The following is a 19,507-nucleotide window of genomic DNA, read 5'->3' as shown; positions in this document are numbered from 1 at the left end:
TAAGTCACTTTAAGCCCTGGACTTGCAATTTTACTTAACTTTTATTTTTATTTTTAATCTGTAAAGTGAATGTTTTGTGCTAAATGAGTGTCAGCTATCAAATTGTATAGATAAGAATTTAATAAAAATTTGCTAAGAGTGGATAGTTTATTTGTGAGAGGCGCTGTGTAATTACTGAATCTTTGAGAGCATAACATCACTAGTTTCTGCTCTCATTTATATACACAGGGAAGCGTAATATAACTATTATCAGTATCCTGATGGAAGAGAGATAATTGGAGAAAAGTAGCTCTCTTTTTTAAAATAAGTGGAAAGAATGAATTATGGATGAAGTTTCACTGGAAAAGTGTAAGCCTGGAAGTTATTTCAAATGATTACCTGAAGTAAGAGCAGATAAACGTAAAAACAAATTACCCAATAAAATTTGACAAGCAGATACAAGTTAGAAAACTCAAGGTGTAATTCCCCAAATGAGCAAACACTTGAACAGATGTTAAAGTTTGTCAGAAGGTTCTTAAATTTATCAAAAGGAAGAACAGTGAGGAGAATCAGTGAGGCTCTTTGGGCAGAGTTCAGAGGATGTGCTCAGAAGTGAAAAGTATGTTGTAGGCAGATAAATTTCATTCATTCACCAAAGTTTTTTGGTCTCTCACTGTAAGTAAAGTATTATGACAGATAATTAGATGTCCTAACGTATACTCTTTGATCTCTTAAGTGATTTCATAAATTGCAAAAATCAATACAAAATCTTAAAATTGATAAAAATGTGTGTCAGACTCTAGTCATGAGATGGAAATCATACCAGTGATTTTCACAGAGAATTTAATACAAACGGGTTTTAACTAGGTATTACACTAGGTATTTCCTAGTTTGATGGAAAATGGAAACTAGGTATTTCCACTTCATAGTGGAAAGGCGAATGGGAGCAGTACGGTACTGCAGAGGTAGGCCTGCAGGAAGCGGCCACTGCCTCTCGACTGGGAGAACAGAGAGAAGAGGGCAGGTATCTTGAGTCGCTGTCTGGAGCCCAAACTCAGCCCTCTAGGACGGGGTTTGCACTCAGCTGGGACTGATGTCTGAGATCAGGAGAGGGGCCTAGTGGGATAGGGGTACAGGATTCAGCAAAGGGGGTTCTGGCTGGCTGGCACTGGTGTTCCAGGGGCACAATGATGCTGGTTCTGTGTCAGGGAAATACAGACTGGAGCAGACTCTGGCTGCTAGAATGAACTGCTGCTGGCCTGAAGAGTGGTTGGGTTGCACTGGTGGCAAAAGGGAGCAAAAACTAGAAGTAGGAAGCAAACAGAAAGTGCCGCATTTTCCTCTTACAGCTTTCCAGTCTCAAGTACCTCTTTGCTTCCCAGCTGGCTCAGTGGTAGAGAATCCTGCCAATGCAGGGGACAGATTTCAATCCCTCGGTTGGTAAGATCGGCTGGAGAAGGAAATGGCTACCCGCTCCAGTATTCTTGCCTGGGAAACCCCATGGACAGTAGCCTGGCGGGCTGCAGTCCACGGGGTTGCAAAAGAGTCTGACACAGCTTAGTGACTAAACAATAACAAGTACTTTATTGGCAGAGCCTAACAAGAAGCAAACTGTAAAGGAGAAAATGTGACTCACTCCCAGAATCACAAAGTAAGAGTGTGGAAGGGTGGTTTTAAGGCTGAGAAACAAAAGCTCAGTAACTTGCAGGAAGAAAAATGAATCTACATACTTAACACAAGGCATATTTAAATGTCATTAGAACTTTATGATTAAGAAATGCTATAGGAATTCATAGGAGGAGACAGATCCTTGTTAGGATAAACAGACAAAGCAGTGTTGGAGAATAGTGTTTTAACATGAATGTGACTTTAGCAGGCAGAAGTGAAGTGGAGGATGATTGTAGTAATGGAAGGAGATATTACAGGGCATGAGAAAGCCATAGAATGGTGTAATGGAGAACATGGGACAGACCTGCATCACATCAGTTTCTATTGATGAATACCCTTAATGTTGAAAGTCATTTTTTTGTCTCTGACCCTCATTTCTCTTTCATCCTTGGTCCTTTTGGCATTGAAGACTATTGGTTGGATCAAAACCATGTTTTAGGACCATTAATTTAGAGTTTCTGGAATTGGAGGTGACAGAACCAAATAGGGAGATACTTTCTTGAGCAAGTAAGTTGTTAGGGTTTGTTTCCTCCAGATACAGTTTTCTTATTGACACAGAAGTTTTTAATCAGATGCGTGGGATAAGCTTTAGAATATCCTTCAATGTGTGAATATAATTATATGTGTTTTTTATGTTGTCAAGTAAGAGGTTTCAGATATAATTTTTATCAAAATGAGATAGAATAAAAGGATGTTTGGAATTTGGTAGACCATTAAATGTAAGTAAACTAAGATCATGGCATCTGGTCCCATCACTTCATGGGAAATAGATGAGGAAACAGTGGAAACAGTGTCAGACTTTATTTTGGGGGGCTCCAAAATCACGGCAGATGGTGATTGCAGCCATGAAATTAAAAGATGCTTACTCTTTGGAAGGAAAGTTATGACCAACCTAGATAGAGTATTAAAAAGCAGAGACATTATTTTGCCAACAAAGGTCCGTCTAGTCAAGGCTATGGTTTTTCCAGTGGTCATGTATGGATGTGAGAGTTGGACTGTGAAGAAAGCTGAGTGCCGAAGAATTGATGCTTTTGAACTGTGGTGTTGGAGAAGACTGTTGAGAGTCCCTTGGACTGCAAGGAGATCCAACCAGTCCATCCTAAAGGAATCAGTCTTGGGTGTTCATTGGAAGGACTGATGCCGAAGCTGAAACTCTAATACTTTGGCCACCTCATGCAAAGAGTTGACTCATTGGAAAAGACCTTGATGCTGGGAGGGATTGGGCGCAGGAGGAGAAGGGGATGACAGAGGATGAGATGGCTGGGTGGCATCGCCGACTTGGTGGACGTGAGTTTGGGTAAAATCCTGGAGTTGGTGATGGACAGGGAGGCCTGGCGTGCTGCGATTCATGGGGTCGCAAAGAGTCAGACACAACTGAACAACTGAACTGAAACTACTCGAGCATATGGGTGTACTGTCATTATTCACTTTATTGGACACTTAATATGTTGAAGGCACTTAGGAAAAAGAATAGGGTAACAAGAGTATATCAATGTAGTAAGGAGCTGGTCTTGCTCTTTCATGGGGGGCATAGGTCCTAGAGAGGGCTGCCTGCCTAGGGAGTAATTTGTGCCAAGATATAAAAGGTGAAAAGAACTATGAAGAGACTGAGGTGGTGAAATTGTGGAATTCTTAACAAAAGTGGATTGACAGTGGATTGACTATCATAAATTTCCCTAGTGATTTGTTTTGAGGGTCTGCAGGCTGCTCTTACACTTCCATAAGGAAGTGCATTGACTATTTCGCATGTAGCCTTTGGAGGCTATCTACTAAATTCACAAGTTAAAGTTGGAGGAGCCAATGTGGCCTAGGCCAGTGGTTTTCAATTTTGACCTGATGTCTAGATTTTTTTAATCTTGGGTGGAACTGTGGAGTTACAAAAGATACTATTTTCATTGTGGTAGAATGTCGATAGCATAAAATTTAACATTTTGACCATTTTTAAAGTGTACTGATTGGTGGCATTAAGTACATTCACGGTTTTCATGTTACCAAACTGAAACTCACTACACATTAAATAATAACTTCCTATCCTCTTCTTCCCACAGGTACTGGGAACTGCTATTGCACTTTTCTTCCTTTATTAATTTGAGTGTTCTGGGTACCACATACCAGTAGAAACTTAAAATATTGTTTTGTGTCTGGTTTAACTTCACTTAGCATGATATCTTTAACGTTTATTCATGTTGTAGCGCTACTAGCATTTCATTCCTTTTTTTTTAAAAATGGAGTTTAGTTTTTAGAGCAATTTTAGATTCATAGTAAAATTGAACAGAGAGATGGAGTCCTCGTATACTGTACTCCTGCCTCTGTGGATGCATGGCCTCCCTCACTGTCAGCATCCCACACCAGAGCTGTATATCTGTTGTAAAATACGAACTTGACACATCATTTATACTCAGAGTCTTTGGTTTATGTTAGGGTTCACTCTTGGTGTTGTACAGTCTGAGTTTTGTGTAAGACACGGTGTCATACATGGTATTTTCACTGTCCTAGAAGCAAGTTGGGAGAAGGCAACGGCAACCCACTCCAGTACTCTTGCCTGGAAAATCCCACGGACAGAGGAGCCTGGTAGGCTGCAGTCCATGGGGTCGCCAAGAGTCGGACACAACTGAGCGACTTCACTTTCACGCATTGGAGAAGGAAATGGCAACCCACTCCAGTGTTCTTGCCTGGAGAATCCCAGGGATGGGGGAGCCTGGTGGGCTGCCGTCTGTGGGGTCTCACAGTCAGACATGACTGAAGCGACTTAGCAGCAGAAGCAAGTTGCCCTCCAAATATGCAAGTTCTGCATCTGTGGATTCAGAAAACCACAATTCATAAACATGATACCCCATCTGCGGTCAGTTGAATACGTGGATGCAGAACGGTCTGGAGGGCTAACAGTATTCTTCACCACCATGCATTCACAGTTTAAAAGAACATGCCAGTTTCACTTAAAATTGTTCTTAAGTGGTAAAAATTACTAATCTTGTGAAGTCACAGTCCTTGAAAACACATATTTTTAATATTCTGTGTGGTGAAATGGGAAGTATGCCTAAAGTATTTTGGCTGCATACCAAAGAATGATGGTTGTCTCAAGGAAATGCACTTGTCATTCTGTTTGTATTTTCTGTGATGGACATGATTTTAATTTGAATGACTAACTGTGGTTATTCAGACTTGGGTATTTGCAGATGTTTTTCTCAGAAATGAATAAAGTAAGCCTATCAGTTCCAGGAAAATAGTGTCTGAGCTAGAGATAAAATTTGAATCTTTAAGCAAAAATGAATATTTTGGGAGAACTTGTATCCACCATCTGTATATCCTACTTTTTTGCTCTTCATTTTTTTCATCTCTCTTCATTAGGCTTATTTAGAAGCTGCTAGATGGTTTATACACACACACAAATACATATATGTATAATGAAGGAGAATATATGTATTCTCCTTTATTTCCAAGGACTATTTTAACAGAGCACAGTACTTGGGTTTGGCAGTTTTCTTGTTTGAGCATACTGACAGCAACACTTGGCTCTCTCTTGGTTTCCACTGCTGTTAGGAAGTCAGCTATGAGTCTGAACTATTGCTACTTTATAAAAGTTACTCCCCCCTCCCCTCCCATAAGACTTTTCTCCTTGTCTTTTATTTTCTGCAGTTTGATAATGATGTATCCAGGTGTGGTTTTCTTTTTTATTGATTTTCCTTGGAATTCAGTGAGCTTCTTAAATCTGAGATCTTGAATGAAGTGTGTAAACACATCTGAAAAAGATCTCATCTTCAAAAAAATATTTGTGCCATTTTTCTCCTTCCCTTTAAAGATTAATTGAATGTGTATAAGACCCACTTACTGATTTTTCTGTTTCTCTTTATCATTCAAACATATATTTGTTGAATTTGTTTTGTTTTTATTTTTCAGTTCTAGAGTTTCTGTCCAGTTATTCTAGCACCGTTTGTGGAAAAGACTATTGTTTCTATTTTGGATTGCTTCTGCTCCTTTGTCTAAAATCATCAGTTGACTGTACTTGCAGACCTCTCTTGGGGTTCTTGGATTAACCTATGTTTGTCTGTTCGTTCACCAGTACCATACTGTCTTGATTACTGTAGTACAGTATGTCTTGAAATTGAGTGGTTGTGAGTCCTCCAACATTGTTGCGCTTCAGTCTTATATGGGGTAGTCTAGTGTTTGCTTTTGTGTATAAACTTCAGAAATCATTTTGTTGGTAACTATAAAGTAACTGGCTGGGGTTTTGATTGGAATTGTGTTGAATCTATAGATCTAGTTGGGAAAAATTGTTAACTACTGAGGTGATGCATAACTGGGTCTGTTTTATGTAAGAGCTCTCTTTACTTCCAGTTCACCTGTACTCTGAAAGGGAAAGCCCTTAAGGGTCCAGCTTGAAGTAGGAATAATATACCAGAGTCCCTGTGTTTGTCTGGCTCTGGGGTTTGACTTTTCCCTGTGAGGCCTCTGAAAGGTTACTTCAGTTTTTTAGCCTTTTCGTTGGAATTGGCAGCAGCCCTTGGAAGTTGAGTGCTGTGGCCTTGCTTTATTTGGGGGACCCAGCAATTGATCATCATCTTGTTCCTTCTTGAATGCTTTTGAGTTGTTAAAAACTATTTCATCCAGCTTTTAAAGTTATTTTCAGGAAGGGACTCAGTTCTAATTTCCTCCTCTATCATTGCTGAAAATGAGTTTCCCCAGTTTCCTGCCTCCCTCATAGAATTGGTGGTCAGTGTATTTAGACTAAAATTTTGTGTAAATTCTTGGAGGAGCAGGATGAATTCTCCCAACTTTTCTATGTCTGTTGACACCTTCCAGACAGTAATAGGTTATACTGCTTAAGATAAACTAAAGTAGATCTTCAAAAGCTTTACCTGTGGTGAAGAAATGTTGCAGTCGAGCTTTTGTGTGGTCTGGTTAGTAAACAATGTGCCTTGGTTTTGGACACTGAACAGTTGGGCAAAGAACCTACCAGTAGTTTTGGGTTTGTAGTATATATATTGCTAGTCATCTGTCCCAGTTTTCATTCATTCTTCCTCTTTGTTATAGAATTCCCAGTTTTTTGCTGGGCATTTGCTGTGCTGTGCTGTGCTATGCTTACTCTCAGTCATGTCCTGACTCTTTGCGACCCCATGGACTGTAGTTTGCCAGGCTCCTCTGTCCGTGAGGATTCTCCAGGCAAGAATACTGGAGTGAGTTGCCATGCCCTTCTCCAGGGGATCTTCCCAACCCGGGATGGAACCTGGGTATCCCACATTGCAGGCGTATTCTTTACCAGCTGAGGTACCAGGGAAACCCAAGAATACTGGACTGGGTGGCCTATCCCGTCTCCAGGGGATCTTCCCAACCCAGGAATCGAACTGGGATCTCCTGCATTGCAGGCGGATTCTTTACCAGCTGAGCTAAAAGCTCACATGCATGTATGCATTTAAGCAGACTTCAGATCCAGCTAACTTTTATTCTTCCATACATCCCCCTTTCTCCTAGTCTGTACCAGCATTGTTTCTTGAGCTCGTCACGTCTTGCCTGTATTGCTCAAATAGACATACAACTACTTTGTTTAGAGTCTTGTAACTGATTTTTTCTTTTTCATCAGCAGAAAAGAAAGAACTTTTCAACTATGTTACTCCTGTGCTTGCAGAATTGATTTCAGTGTCCTTAGCTTTCAACTCTTTGTGATCTGGTCCCATTTGTCATTCTTAACTCTACATTTGATACCCTAATAACACCAAATGTTAAAAATTTCCCTTCCCTTGTATTTGTGGTTTGTTACTACTGTGTCCTTTCTCATGCTTAATCCAGGGTTAACTTTTTCTTTTAAAATAAGTTAGTTTCAGGTATTTTTTTAGTTTAATCAACTTCCGTGTTTCTGGACATGAAAATAAATAGGCTCTGCCCTGCTGTTGAATGCAGTGTAGCCTGAAATCTACAGTGTTTATATAGTGTTTATGTATCTAGTGGTTTATATCCTTAGTTGCAAACTTTGTTTTTGTTAAGATAATCTGTTAGAACCTTTTTTTGAAATTTCTTTCAAGCTTTGAAAGAAATGTGTTTTATATGGCTAGGAAAAAGTGATTTCAATATGTGAGTGATAAAATTAAGTTGTTTCAGAATCGGGCTTATTTAGACCAGTCTTCACACATAAGGAAATTGTGGTCAGGAGAAATCAGTGATTCTGTTAAGTCAAAATTAGTTAGAAGCAGAATCAAGGTCTATTGTGAGTTTCATCCTAATATAAATATCTGCTTAAAATCTTCAAGTGTGTTGAAGTTTTCAAGTGTTCTTATCCCCACATTACATATAGGATTACCAAGCAGTGTTTCAAGGGCCTGTATTTTTTGTGTGAATAGCAACTTGGGTAATGAACTGAGCAGTATGCATTCTTAATTTATCCCTTAACAACCCTGATTCTGTAATGAATAGTTTACTTACAGTCGCTTTTATATACCTACCTTCTTGGCAATTCATTCTGGGAGGAATGAAGTGAAAGTGAAGTCACTTAGTGGTGTCCGACTCTTTGTGACCCCATGGACTGTACGTAACCTGCCAGGCTCCTCCATCCATGGAATTTTCCAGATAAGAATACTGGAGTGGGTTGCCATTTCCTTCTCCAGGGGATCTTCCTAACCCAGGGATCAAACCTGGGTCTCCCGCATTGCAGGCAGACTCTTTACCCTTTGAGCTACCAGGGAATCTGGGAAGAATAGTTAAGTATTTTAGTGAAGCAGGCATGGTAGATACAACACGTAACAGTTATGTATGTCTTTGTTTTTAGCATCAAGCATTGCACGATTCTCTCGAATAATGTAGATCATCTTTTACTGAATTTAACACTGTCTGATATCATGGTCTCCCTGGCAAATGCCTCAACTTTGCAGAAGGATTCCAGTTGGATAGAAAGGATAAGGAAATTTGTAACAGAAACCCTTGAAGATGGCTCTAGGCTAAATAGTAAGCAGCTGAACAGATTGCTTGGAGTCTCCTGGAGGTTAATGGAGATACAGCCAAACAGAGGTAGGTGTTAATGCTCTGTCCTTATTTAAGAGAGGAGCTCTTATGCATGCTATTAACATTTAGAGTCTAACTTTGAGTTCATAACTGTCAAACATTTCACATAGTCATTTACGTTCAAGCCATAAAAGGTAGCTAGCATAATCATGAAGGAATATCTCCTTGAACCCTGATTGCTGAGAACACCCCTTTTTCAGTGAGTAGGTCCACTCTGAAGCTGATGGGAAGGTTTTCTAGTAGATTATATAGTTGGAGTGAAAGGAGGTATGTTTTATTAAGAGGAAGTGACATTGAGCCTAAGGATGAAGAAGTACTCTTTTCTGATCTAATTTGACTAGAAATTGATCCTTCTCTCTTTACCTTTCTTGCTACTTGAAATTATGTTGCATTGTCAATTTTTACTGTGACTTAATAATTCTTTTCATTCAAAACAGCTTTCCTGGTTGGTTCCTGGCTTATCCACCTTTCTAGTATTCTGTTTTTCGCTGTCCTTTCCTAGGTTTGTTGTCTCTTAGGAATATTTGTACTGTAATCTCTGGTTGGTTTGACTTTTGTATTAGGCCATTGATGTAGGATTTTGATGGTAGTCATCAGTTTGTGGCTAAAATCTGCTTTGTCATAGGAACAAGGTGCTTCTGTGCTTTTTAGAAGAATTATGGTGCTGGTAAAGAAACATTTTGACTCACATGCAGTTGTTTTCTCTTGTTTTTAGAGGCGACAGAGTCTCTCATAAAGGCAGTTTATACATTGTATCAGCAAAGAGGCCTGCTCATTCCAGTTCGGACTTTGTTACTGAAGTTTTTCAGTAAAATCTATCAAAAAGAAGAACTGAGATCTTACAGAATCCGGTACAGTTCCCTATGTTATTTTGCTTTTCTTTTTCTTACCAGGTTACTTTGTAATCTGTATAATAAGATGATAGAGTGATTAAATCTTTGGAGAAATTCTGTCTTTTATCCTTTTTGGTTTCATTAAAAAATTTTTTTTTATAAAGAGGTGTACATAATAGTTCCAGTAACCTTTATACACATAACTGAGAAGGTAAACGTCTCTTTGAGCATATATTTCCACTTGTCTGCTTAACAGCTAAAGGACAATTGGAACCACCTGTAGCAGCCTCAGCTTTTTCTTTTGCTTCCCGTAAATTTTATGGAGGTTTAACCTCTGGCCCTTAGTGACATATTGGGACATATGGTATAAGAATGAGGGCAGTGGAAGAGGAGAAGTGTACAATAGGTGAAGGAGATTAAAAGGTACAAACTTACTTATAAAGTAAATAAGCCATGGGGGTGTAATATACAGCATAAAGAATATGACCAGTAATACTACAGTAACTTTTATTAGGACAGGTGGTTACTAGACTTGTGGTGACCACTTGCAGTGTGTACAGTTGTCAGATTATTATGTGATATATTCCTGAAACTAAGATAATACTGTGTGTCAAAAATGTTTCAATAAATTTTTAAAAATGGGAGTATTTTAAAGTGAGAAAGTTCCTGGCTTAGTTTGGTGCTGTCTGGTGACATAGACAACACAAAGAGTAGAACTAAGGAATCCGTTTTTAGATATGGTGAGTTTGAGGTTTATTTGGGATAGTCTGGAAGAGATGTTTGGGTTAAGATAAGAGATTTGGGATACCTCAGCATACATAGGTAGTTATTAGAACATATTCGAGTCTTTACTGTGAGTCAGGGCTTTTCTTAATTTTTCAGTAATTCTCATACTTCGATGTAGGTACTGTTGGTTATAGAAGGAAGCTTAGGTTAAATAAGTTGGTGAGTGTCATGCTGCTAAAGGGCAGCCAGACTGAGACTTAAGTTCAGGTCTGTTAGACTCCAAAGGTCATGTGTAAATCACTAAGCTCTTGGGGGACAGCAAAAGTGATTGCTGTGTCCGAGATGAGGCATTAGAGAGTTAGCAAGTATAGGAAAGAACTGAAATAACACAAGTTTGAAGCCACTTAATGTGGGGCACCCTATACTGAGTGCATCAATAATAAAATAATTATTACAAATTAGTGTAAATAGTTCACAAGAAGTGAAGTAGAGTTTGTGTCCTTTAAGATAAAACTACAATTTACATAGTGCCCCAAATTACATAAACTTTTCAAATACAGTGGGATAAACCTTAGAGAATGCTATAGCTGAATAAATGATGCCAGCCATCTTATAGGCTCTCAAATGTTTAAATAAATGTGTTGTATTTCTCTTCTCTTTGATGGCCTTAGATACCGTAGTAAAGTGTTATCACGTTGGTTGGCTGGTTTACCACTGCAGCTTGCTCATCTCGGCTCCCGAAACCCTGAACTTTCAACACAGCTTATTGACATTATCCATACTGCTGCAGCCCGAGCAAATAAAGAGCTGCTCAAAAGTTTACAAGTTACTGCTCTCCGAATCTATGGTAAGAGTTTTGTGTACCTGTGTAAGTAGTAATCTGTCTGCCCCAACTTAGGAACGATGTTGCAAAGGGGAGATCTTTAGGTTTTACTTTTGCTTCAAATTAGGCATTAATTATACCATGGTAAAATGAACAAAATATCAACCAGTAAATTCATTTTCAGTAGTATTACTTAATACAATAGTTTTAGAAAATTAAAGGTTGTAGATGTTTCTTCAAATCTTAAATTGTCTTTTAAGCCATGAAACTCACAAATTCAAAACTGATCTGGTATTCTTACAAAATTCTTTTAAAACTTTGGCACATTTTACTTATTTAATCATTATCAATATCTTGTGTGGCTTTCATATATTAATTTTTTATTCACCCCTAAAACCTTTTCATTCTTTAAGCAAAAATATCAATAAAAACATACTGACATATATACATATGTATAATTAGTATTTATTATTGGGACACAATTCATATACCATAAAATTGGCCATTTCACACTGTGCAATTCATTAATTTTTAGCATATTCCCAAGATTGTGCAATAGTCACTATTCTCTTATTCCAGAATATTTTTATCACCTCAGAAAGAAACTCTACCATTAGTAGTCCGTCCCTATATCCTCATTTCTTCCTTCCTCAGCTCCTGGCAACCGCTGCTCACCATTTCTGTCTCTTTGTATTTGCCTATTTTGGTCATTTCTTAGATGAAATTGTATAATGTGGGTCTTTTCAGTCTGGCTTCTTTCACTTAGCAAACCAGGCTGAGAAACAATGGACATAATGTTGAAAAATACTATAGACAATGGACAGCAAGGCTGGACGTCTAGACCAAGACTTTTAGAAGGGTGCTTGTAGGTAATAGACAGTGTTGCACGATTTGACCAGAAAAATGTGCCTGTCAAGCCATAGCTTATACAAAAAAATTTTTCAGCTATTCCTAGGATAAACTAAAGAAGCTAAAAGTAGTATGATGAATTAATAAATTATTATAAGTGTTTGAATTAAAGAATATGAGCAGACAGTAGGAGGGCAAAAGAAGAAATTGATTTTTATAAGTAGGATTTATAAGGAAATAGATTAACATGGGAGTACTCAAAGTCTGCAATAACTGAAAGGCATCTGAAGAATGATCCTATATTTTAGAGACTGAGAAAAGAGGAAAAAGAAGCCTTCAGAGTCAGTTACTTTCAGAAATGACAATGATTTTTACTCCAAAAACATTTGCAGTGTTTACTGCCAACAGAAAGAGAGAACCCAATAGGAGCTAGACAGAAAGTGCATACCTGGGGCACACAATCTTTGGTGTGGTGGAGGTGGCACACGTTCCATTTTCCTCCTCTTTCTCTGAGGGATAAGGTTCATCTGGTCTTTCCCTCTGGAAAGTCACAAAAACGTTTGTGACAAGATTGGGAGGGATGGGTAAGACCTGGACACAGTGGCGGAGAGCAGGTCTTCCTCCCTGCTTACTCCTCTGACTTCATCAGAGCAGCACCTGCCTAGTCTTCCCACCCCTCTCAGAGAATTACAAGGTCTTTAGAACCAGGTGAGCTGCAACACTTTTTCCTCAAGTGGTTTTCTCTGCTGAGTACCCCAGCTGCCAGAAAGGGAAACAGGCAACACCACAGATGCAGGAATCAGTAACACTCAAAATTCTGAAAGCTAATGTGTCACTTTGCTGTCTATCCAGTCTTTATGACCATTGTCTTAGAATCAAGGATTCAAGACAAGATGTGGACAATGACTAGAGTCACTCTGACTCGCACCCCCAGCACTCAGGGACAGCACAAAGCTGTGAGATATGTTCACAACAACTTTGAAATGAAGTTGTTTCAAGTTCATTGAAAGAACCTTTCTACCTGTGGGAGTGCCCAGGATCCCAAGTGTCCAGGATACTATGAACCCAAGATCCTTTCCTATGCATGGTATTGTACAATCTCCTGTTTGCTTTTTTTAAACTATTGGTTTTAAGTAAAGTATGTCTTTTTGCCCTATTGTTTTTACTGAAAGGCAATTTTTAAGTCAAGTTTGTCAGTCTCCAAAACGCACATCATATTGCTATGAAAAATTCCCTGAGATTGTTTATACTACTTGCAAGGTGTTAAGCTTCACAAAAAAATTTTTTTAATTGGAAATACATTTTTTAAATTTTACTTTACAATACTGTATTGGTTTTGCCATACATTGACATGAATCTGCCATGAGTGTACATGAGTTCCCAATCCTGAACCCCCTTCCCACCTCCTTCCCCATATCATCACTCTGGGTCATCCCAGTGCACCAGCCCCAAGCATCCTGTATCCTGTATCAAACCTAGACTGGCGATTCGTTTCTTACATGATAGTATACATGTTTCAATGCCATTCTCCCAAATCATCCCACCCTCTCCCTCTCCCACAGAGTCCAAAAGTCTGTTCTATACATCTGTGTCTCTTTTGCTGTCTCGCATACAGGGTTATCATTATCATCTTTCTAAATTCTACATATATGTGTTAATATACTGTATTGGTGTTTTTCTTTCTGGCTTACTTCACTCTGTATAATTGGCTCCAGTTTCATCCACCTCATTAGAACTGATTCAAATGTATTCTTTTTAATGGCTGAGTAATACTCCATTGTGTATAAGTACCACAGCTTTCTTATCCATTCGTCTGGAAATACATTTCTATTTAGACAAATTTCACTTAGATTTGCAGAAGAGTTTCCAGGAGTACAAAGAGTTTCCTTATATCTATCCTTCATTCAGATTCCCCCAGTGTTACCTTACATAACCATTGCACATTTATCAATACTAAGAAATTAACATTGATACATTACTATCAACTAAATTTTATTTCAATGTAACCCATTTTTCCACTGATTTCTCAAAACCACATACTGCATTTAGTCATCACATTTCTAAATATTTTTTAATCAGACAGTTTATCAATCTGTCTTATTTCTCTTGATGCTTTTGAAGAATACTGGTCAAGTATCTGGTAAAATGTCCTTCAGTTTGGGTTTGTCTATTGTTGTCCCTTGATTAGATGGAGTTTGGAAAAATTGGAGGGAGAACTTATTTTTATAAAAATACAGTTAGGGTGATTTGCCTGTCTCATCACATTTTATCAGAAGATGTATGATGTCAAAATGATTTGTTACTGGCAACCTTAATTTGGTCACTAGGTTAATTGGTGTCTGCCCATATTTTCTGCTCTGAAGTTATTATTTTTTCCTTTCTGTTCTCTATTTATTAGAAGACAGACACGGTCCAGCCCACACTTAACAGAGGGGAATTTACCTTCACCTCCTGGAGAGAGAAATAACAAAGAACTTGCAGACATATGTCACAATCACCATAGTAATTAATAAATATTTGGCATTCATCCATGGATATTGCCTCCAACAATGTAACTGTGATGTTCTAGTGGTAATTTCCGGTTTTCCTCATTCTGCCCACATTTATTAATTGGAATTCTTCTGTAAGGAAGCTTTTTCCCTTTCCCTCTCTTTATTTACCTAGTTATTGGAGACATAATTGAACTCTAAATAGATTAAAGAGCAAAAGTAAGAAGAAAAAAAAAAAGCTAACCTAAGGATAGGGAAAACCATATAAATACACCAAAAACATTAAAGACAATCAACATTTTCAATCAACAGTTGATACCCATAGAGTGTTTTAAAACACTTTAACAGACAGGGAACAACATATATGAAGCATACTGTAAGTTTTTGAGACATATGTAAAAGACAATAAATCAAAGTCTAAAATAGGCAGGAGAAGAAGGGGACAACCGAGGATGAGATGGCTGGATGTCATCACTGACTCGATGGATGTAAGTCTGAGTGAACTCTGGGAGATGGTGATGGACAGGGAGGCCTGGCGTGCTGCGATTCATGAGGTCACAAAGAGTCGGACACGACTGAGCAGCTGAACTGAACTGAACTGAAAATACCCAAAAATTCTTACAAATGAACTACCAAGATGATGACAACAACAAGATGACAACAAATAACAACACAAAAGCAACAAAGTTAAGGAGTTCCTATTTTAAAAAAGCAACAAAGGATATGAATGGGCAATAACAAGAAAACTACTTTAAAATTCCACTTGATAAACTAAGATATGTAAATTAAAGCAATGAGATACAAGGATTCTTGTCAGTCAACCTTGAGGACGTGAGTCACAATATGCATGCGGATCCTCTGTTCTAGCTCAGCTTGAAGAAGACTGTTGACACACAAGTTGGAATGACTCTGACACCCAGCCTTGAAAAACGCTTCAGAATGACAGAATTTCCTTTGTAGGAATGACAAAGGACGTATCAGGGTTTTGCACTTAGACCAACAACTTAAGATTGTTAGCCTAGAAAATTCTGAGAAGACAACTATGGTTCTTGCTTGCGGTTTTTTAATTTCAGTCATCAACATGCACCTCAGGTTGTTTGAACTGGTCAAGAACTACATGAACACAATAGGAAAATATACAGTTAGACAAGGCACAATTTATCCTGTCAGCAAGGTATATAAGAAGCATCAAACTCTTCTTTGCCCATTGCCGAGTTATCATTGCATATCTTGCCACCAAGAATTCAAAGTAGGTGGAAGTGGGTGCATGGGAAAACCTTCAGAAGGAGTGGCTAGAGACTGCTAAGGTGCTCAGACACCATCGAGAGAAATTGGAGGCTAGGAGCTGTGATCACCAGAAGGACTCACCTATGCCAGAAAGATCGGAATGTAGGAGGAAGTTGGCTGAACAAAGTCAAAATTTTAGTCAAAAGAAATCCGTCGGGTCAGAAGCAAAAGGTGTGCCAAAGGTAATCTTGCTGTGTGGGGCAGATTTATTGGGGTCCTTTGGTGATCCCAACCTGTGGAAGAATGAGGATTTCACTCAAATTGTAAGAAAGTATGAGCTCATAGGTATTACTCAGGCTGGAACTGTTGTTCAGAAATTCATCTGTGAACCAGATGTTCTGTGAAAACATCAGAACAACATTCTTCTGGTGAATGAATGGATCACCAATGACATCTTATTCACAAAGACCCAGCAAGCCCTCAGAAGGAGTTAGAGCATTCACTATTTGGTACTAGATCTTGTCCAAGAGTATACTGAAAAGCATAATTTTTATGACTCCAAGAGTGAAGAGAGGCATTTTGGGATGATACTGGCTCCTTCACAGAAAAATAGTGCAGATTCTAAGTCATAAAAAATTCTACAGCATGATATTTTGGATTTCCTTTGGGGAATTTGAGACAATCAAAGTGTTAGTAACTGGGGGAAAGAATTGTGATCCTGTCACTTAAACTAAATATTAAAAGTTTGATAAAAATCAGTAGTAAGTCAAAATCAGTTTTGTCTGTCTATCAGAAGTTGCTAAGGTGAATGTTTTCAATATGGTCTCTCTTTTTCAGGATGTACAAATCCTTTTATCTCTATTTTTGTCTTTCCAGCTGTGTTGGGGTATAATTGACATACAGCACTGCCTAAGCTCTGTATATTGTCACCCTGCTTACTTAACTTATATGCAGAGTACATCATGAGAAACACTGGACTGGAAGAAGCACAGGCTGGAATCAAGATTGCCGGGAGAAATATCAATAACCTCAGATATGCAGATGACACCACCCTTATGGCAGAAAGTGAAGAGGAACTAAAAAGCCTCTTGAGGAAAGTGAAACAGGAGAGTGAAAAAAGTTGGCTTAAAGCTCAACATTCAGAAAACGAAGATCATGGCATCTGGTCCCATCACTTCGTGGGAAATAGATGGGGAAACAGTCAAAACAGTGTCAGACTTTATTTTGGGGGGCTCCAAAATCACTGCAGATGGTGACTGCAGCCATGAAATTAAAAGAGCTTACTCCTTGGAAGGAAAGTTATGACCAACCTAGATAGCATATTCAAAAGCAGAGACATTACTTTGTCAACAAAGGTCTGTTTAAAGGCTATGTTTTTTCCAGTGGTCATGTATGGGTGTGAAAGCTGTACTGTCAAGAAAGCTGAGCACCAAAGAATTGATGCTTTTGAACTCTGGTGTTGGAGAAGACTCTTGCGAGTCCCTTGGACTGCAAGGAAATCCAACCAGTCCATCCTAAAGGATATCAGTCCTGGTTGTTCTTTGTAAGGACTGATGCTAAAGCTGAAACTCCGATACTTTGGCCACCTCATGTGAAGAGTTGACTCATTGGAAAAGACTGATGCTGGGAGGGATTGGGGGCAGGAGGAGAAGGGGACGACAGAGAATGAGATGGCTGGATGGCATCACCAACTCGATGGACATGAGTTTGGGTAAACTCCAGGAGTTGGTGATGGACAGGGAGGCCTGGCATGCTGCAATTCATGGGGTCGCAAAGAGTCAGACATGACTGAGCAACTGAACTGACTGACTGACTGAAGCCTACAGTATAATTATTTAATTTAAATATATCATGAAATGATAACTGCAGTAAGTTTAGTAAGCATCATTTTCTCATATAGATACAAAGTAAAAAGAAAAAAAATAAGTTTCCTTGTGATGTGAACTCTAGGAATTACTCTCTTAATAATTGTCATATATAATACATAGCAGTGTTAATTATATTGATCCTGTTGTACATTACAACCCTTGTACTTTTTATCTTATACCTGGAAGTTTTTACCCTTTGATTCTCTTCATCCAGTTCCCCCATCTCTGGTAACCTCAAATCTGATCTCTTTTTTTAGGAGTTTTTCTGTCTGGTTTTTGAAGTGTAATTGACCCACAACACTGTACGCAATACAGTGATTCAGTCCTTTTATACATTACAAAGTGATTACCATTGCTTTAGCTTTAAAACAAGGGATCAGCAGCACTACAACCAGAAGAACATTTAATCAAACTACAAAAAGAATTCAAAATGAACATCCTGGCTTTACCACATAAGAGAAGCAGAGTGACAAGCACGGGTACATTTAAGATCCTTACTTCAGTGATGAAGAGAACTAACATTTTATGCATACATTTTTCTATGCAGTCTTCCCCCAGGATGACCAAAGAAGTAATTCTTAAAAGAGCAATCTTGTAAAATGCACCACTGATCAGTCATCTCCAGCTCTGCAAAATACAGGCTGTAAGTGCTTCTGGCAAAAACTTTATACCTATAATTTGTTCTCCAGCACACGTCTGAAATCCAGTGAAACTTTGCCAAGACACACTTGCCAGCAGCACCACCTTTGGAGGAAGGGAGAGGGGTCTAAGTCCTTTAGAAAGCTGCACAGGGGTTTTTGTCCCCCTCTGCCTGCACCACCCCAGAGGTAGAAAGCCTCTCCCTTACATGTCTTATGTACATTCTCTTCACACTAATCTGTTGTGGCTCATGTTCTAGTACTGGTCATCCACCATTGGTCTTTAGGATGACATCATCCTTCCTAGAACAGAAGGAACCACAGAGAATGACAGATCTCACTCAAGGATTTTATGAAATATGAATGCTTTTAGCCTTTCAGTTCAGTTCAATTCAGTCGCCCAGTCGTGCCCGACTCTTTGCGACCCCATGAATCGCAGCACTCCAGGCCTCCCTGTCCATCACCAACTCCCGGAGTTCACTCAAACTCAGGTCCATCGAGTCGGTGATGCCATCCAGCCATCTCATCCTCTGTCGTCCCCTTTTCCTCCTGCCCCCAATCCCTCCCAGCACGAGAGTCTTTTCCAATGTGTCAACTCTTCGCATGAGGTGGCCAAAGTACTGGAGTTTCAGCTTTAGCATCATTCCTTCCAAAGAATACCCAGGACTGATCTCCTTTGGAATGGACTGGTTGGATCTCCTTGCCTTTACTGAGAGCTTAATCATCAAAAAGATGAATGGATGTGAGAAATGCCACACTGGCTCACCCTGGAAGATTCTTCAGCTCAGGATTTGGGGCACTGATGAATGACTTGTAGAAGAACAACCAGTGATCTCAATCCAAAACTCTGGAGTTTCTGAAGAGCACTACTATTTCTATTCCAGCTCACTCTGAATCTGCCATTTGTTAATTTACACAGAAAAAGGGTCTCTTTTCTTATGCTTTTTTACTTCTTGTCCTTTTATATAGACTCTAATCAAAGTAGAATTCCCAAATAATAATTAAAGTCATTGTTGTTGTTTAGTTGCTAGGTCATGTCCGACTCATGACCCCATGGACTGTGGCACTCCAGGCTCCTCTCTCCATGCAATTCTCCAGGCAAGAATACTGAAATAGGTAGCCATTCCCTTCTCCAGGGGATCTTCCCAACTCAGGGATCAAATCTGGTCTCCTACATTGGCAGGCAGATTCTTCACCACCGAGTCATCAGGGAAGCCCCAGTTTAGCTTTATACTAAAAACATAAGCTTGTTATATAATTTTCTATTGACTAAAATTTTGTGGAGTGTTCACCAACTTATAAAGCAAGAGGACCAAGTTAGCTTTTTATATACTAGTTTATGTTCATGAAAGTCATTCTGTGATAGAAACAGGACTAAAGTTAAATTTGCAATGAAAATGGAATAATTTACTTTTTT

The 19,507-nt window shown here is 38.9% G+C and overlaps 1 protein-coding gene and 1 pseudogene across 3 annotated transcripts in view; both read left to right on the top strand.

The window, feature by feature from the left end:
• The window catches only part of LOC138080908 (testis-expressed protein 10-like), a 29,629-nt gene extending 11,269 nt beyond the window's left edge, over nt 1-18,360 (top strand). The window contains exons 6-9 of one of the 3 annotated variants that reach the window (XM_068973793.1): nt 8,405-8,643; nt 9,353-9,488; nt 10,868-11,043; nt 16,461-18,360. In XM_068973793.1, coding sequence (XP_068829894.1) covers nt 8,405-8,643; nt 9,353-9,488; nt 10,868-11,043; nt 16,461-16,480 — 571 coding nt within the window. In that variant the 3' untranslated portion in view covers nt 16,481-18,360. Of the gene's footprint in view, nt 1-8,404; nt 8,644-9,352; nt 9,489-10,867; nt 11,044-14,266; nt 16,221-16,460 lie in introns of those variants that run through there. The other 2 variants (XM_068973792.1, XM_068973791.1) reach the window with 2 other exon arrangements.
• LOC138081212 (nicotinamide/nicotinic acid mononucleotide adenylyltransferase 1 pseudogene) lies at nt 14,810-16,216 on the top strand (annotated as a pseudogene).
• Nucleotides 18,361-19,507: the final 1,147 nt, after the last annotated feature.

This window comes from Capricornis sumatraensis, chromosome 6, assembly GCF_032405125.1.
Source record: "Capricornis sumatraensis isolate serow.1 chromosome 6, serow.2, whole genome shotgun sequence".
In the NCBI taxonomy this organism is placed as follows: Eukaryota; Metazoa; Chordata; class Mammalia; order Artiodactyla; family Bovidae; genus Capricornis; species Capricornis sumatraensis.
This window is presented reverse-complemented; position numbering and strand designations above follow the sequence as displayed.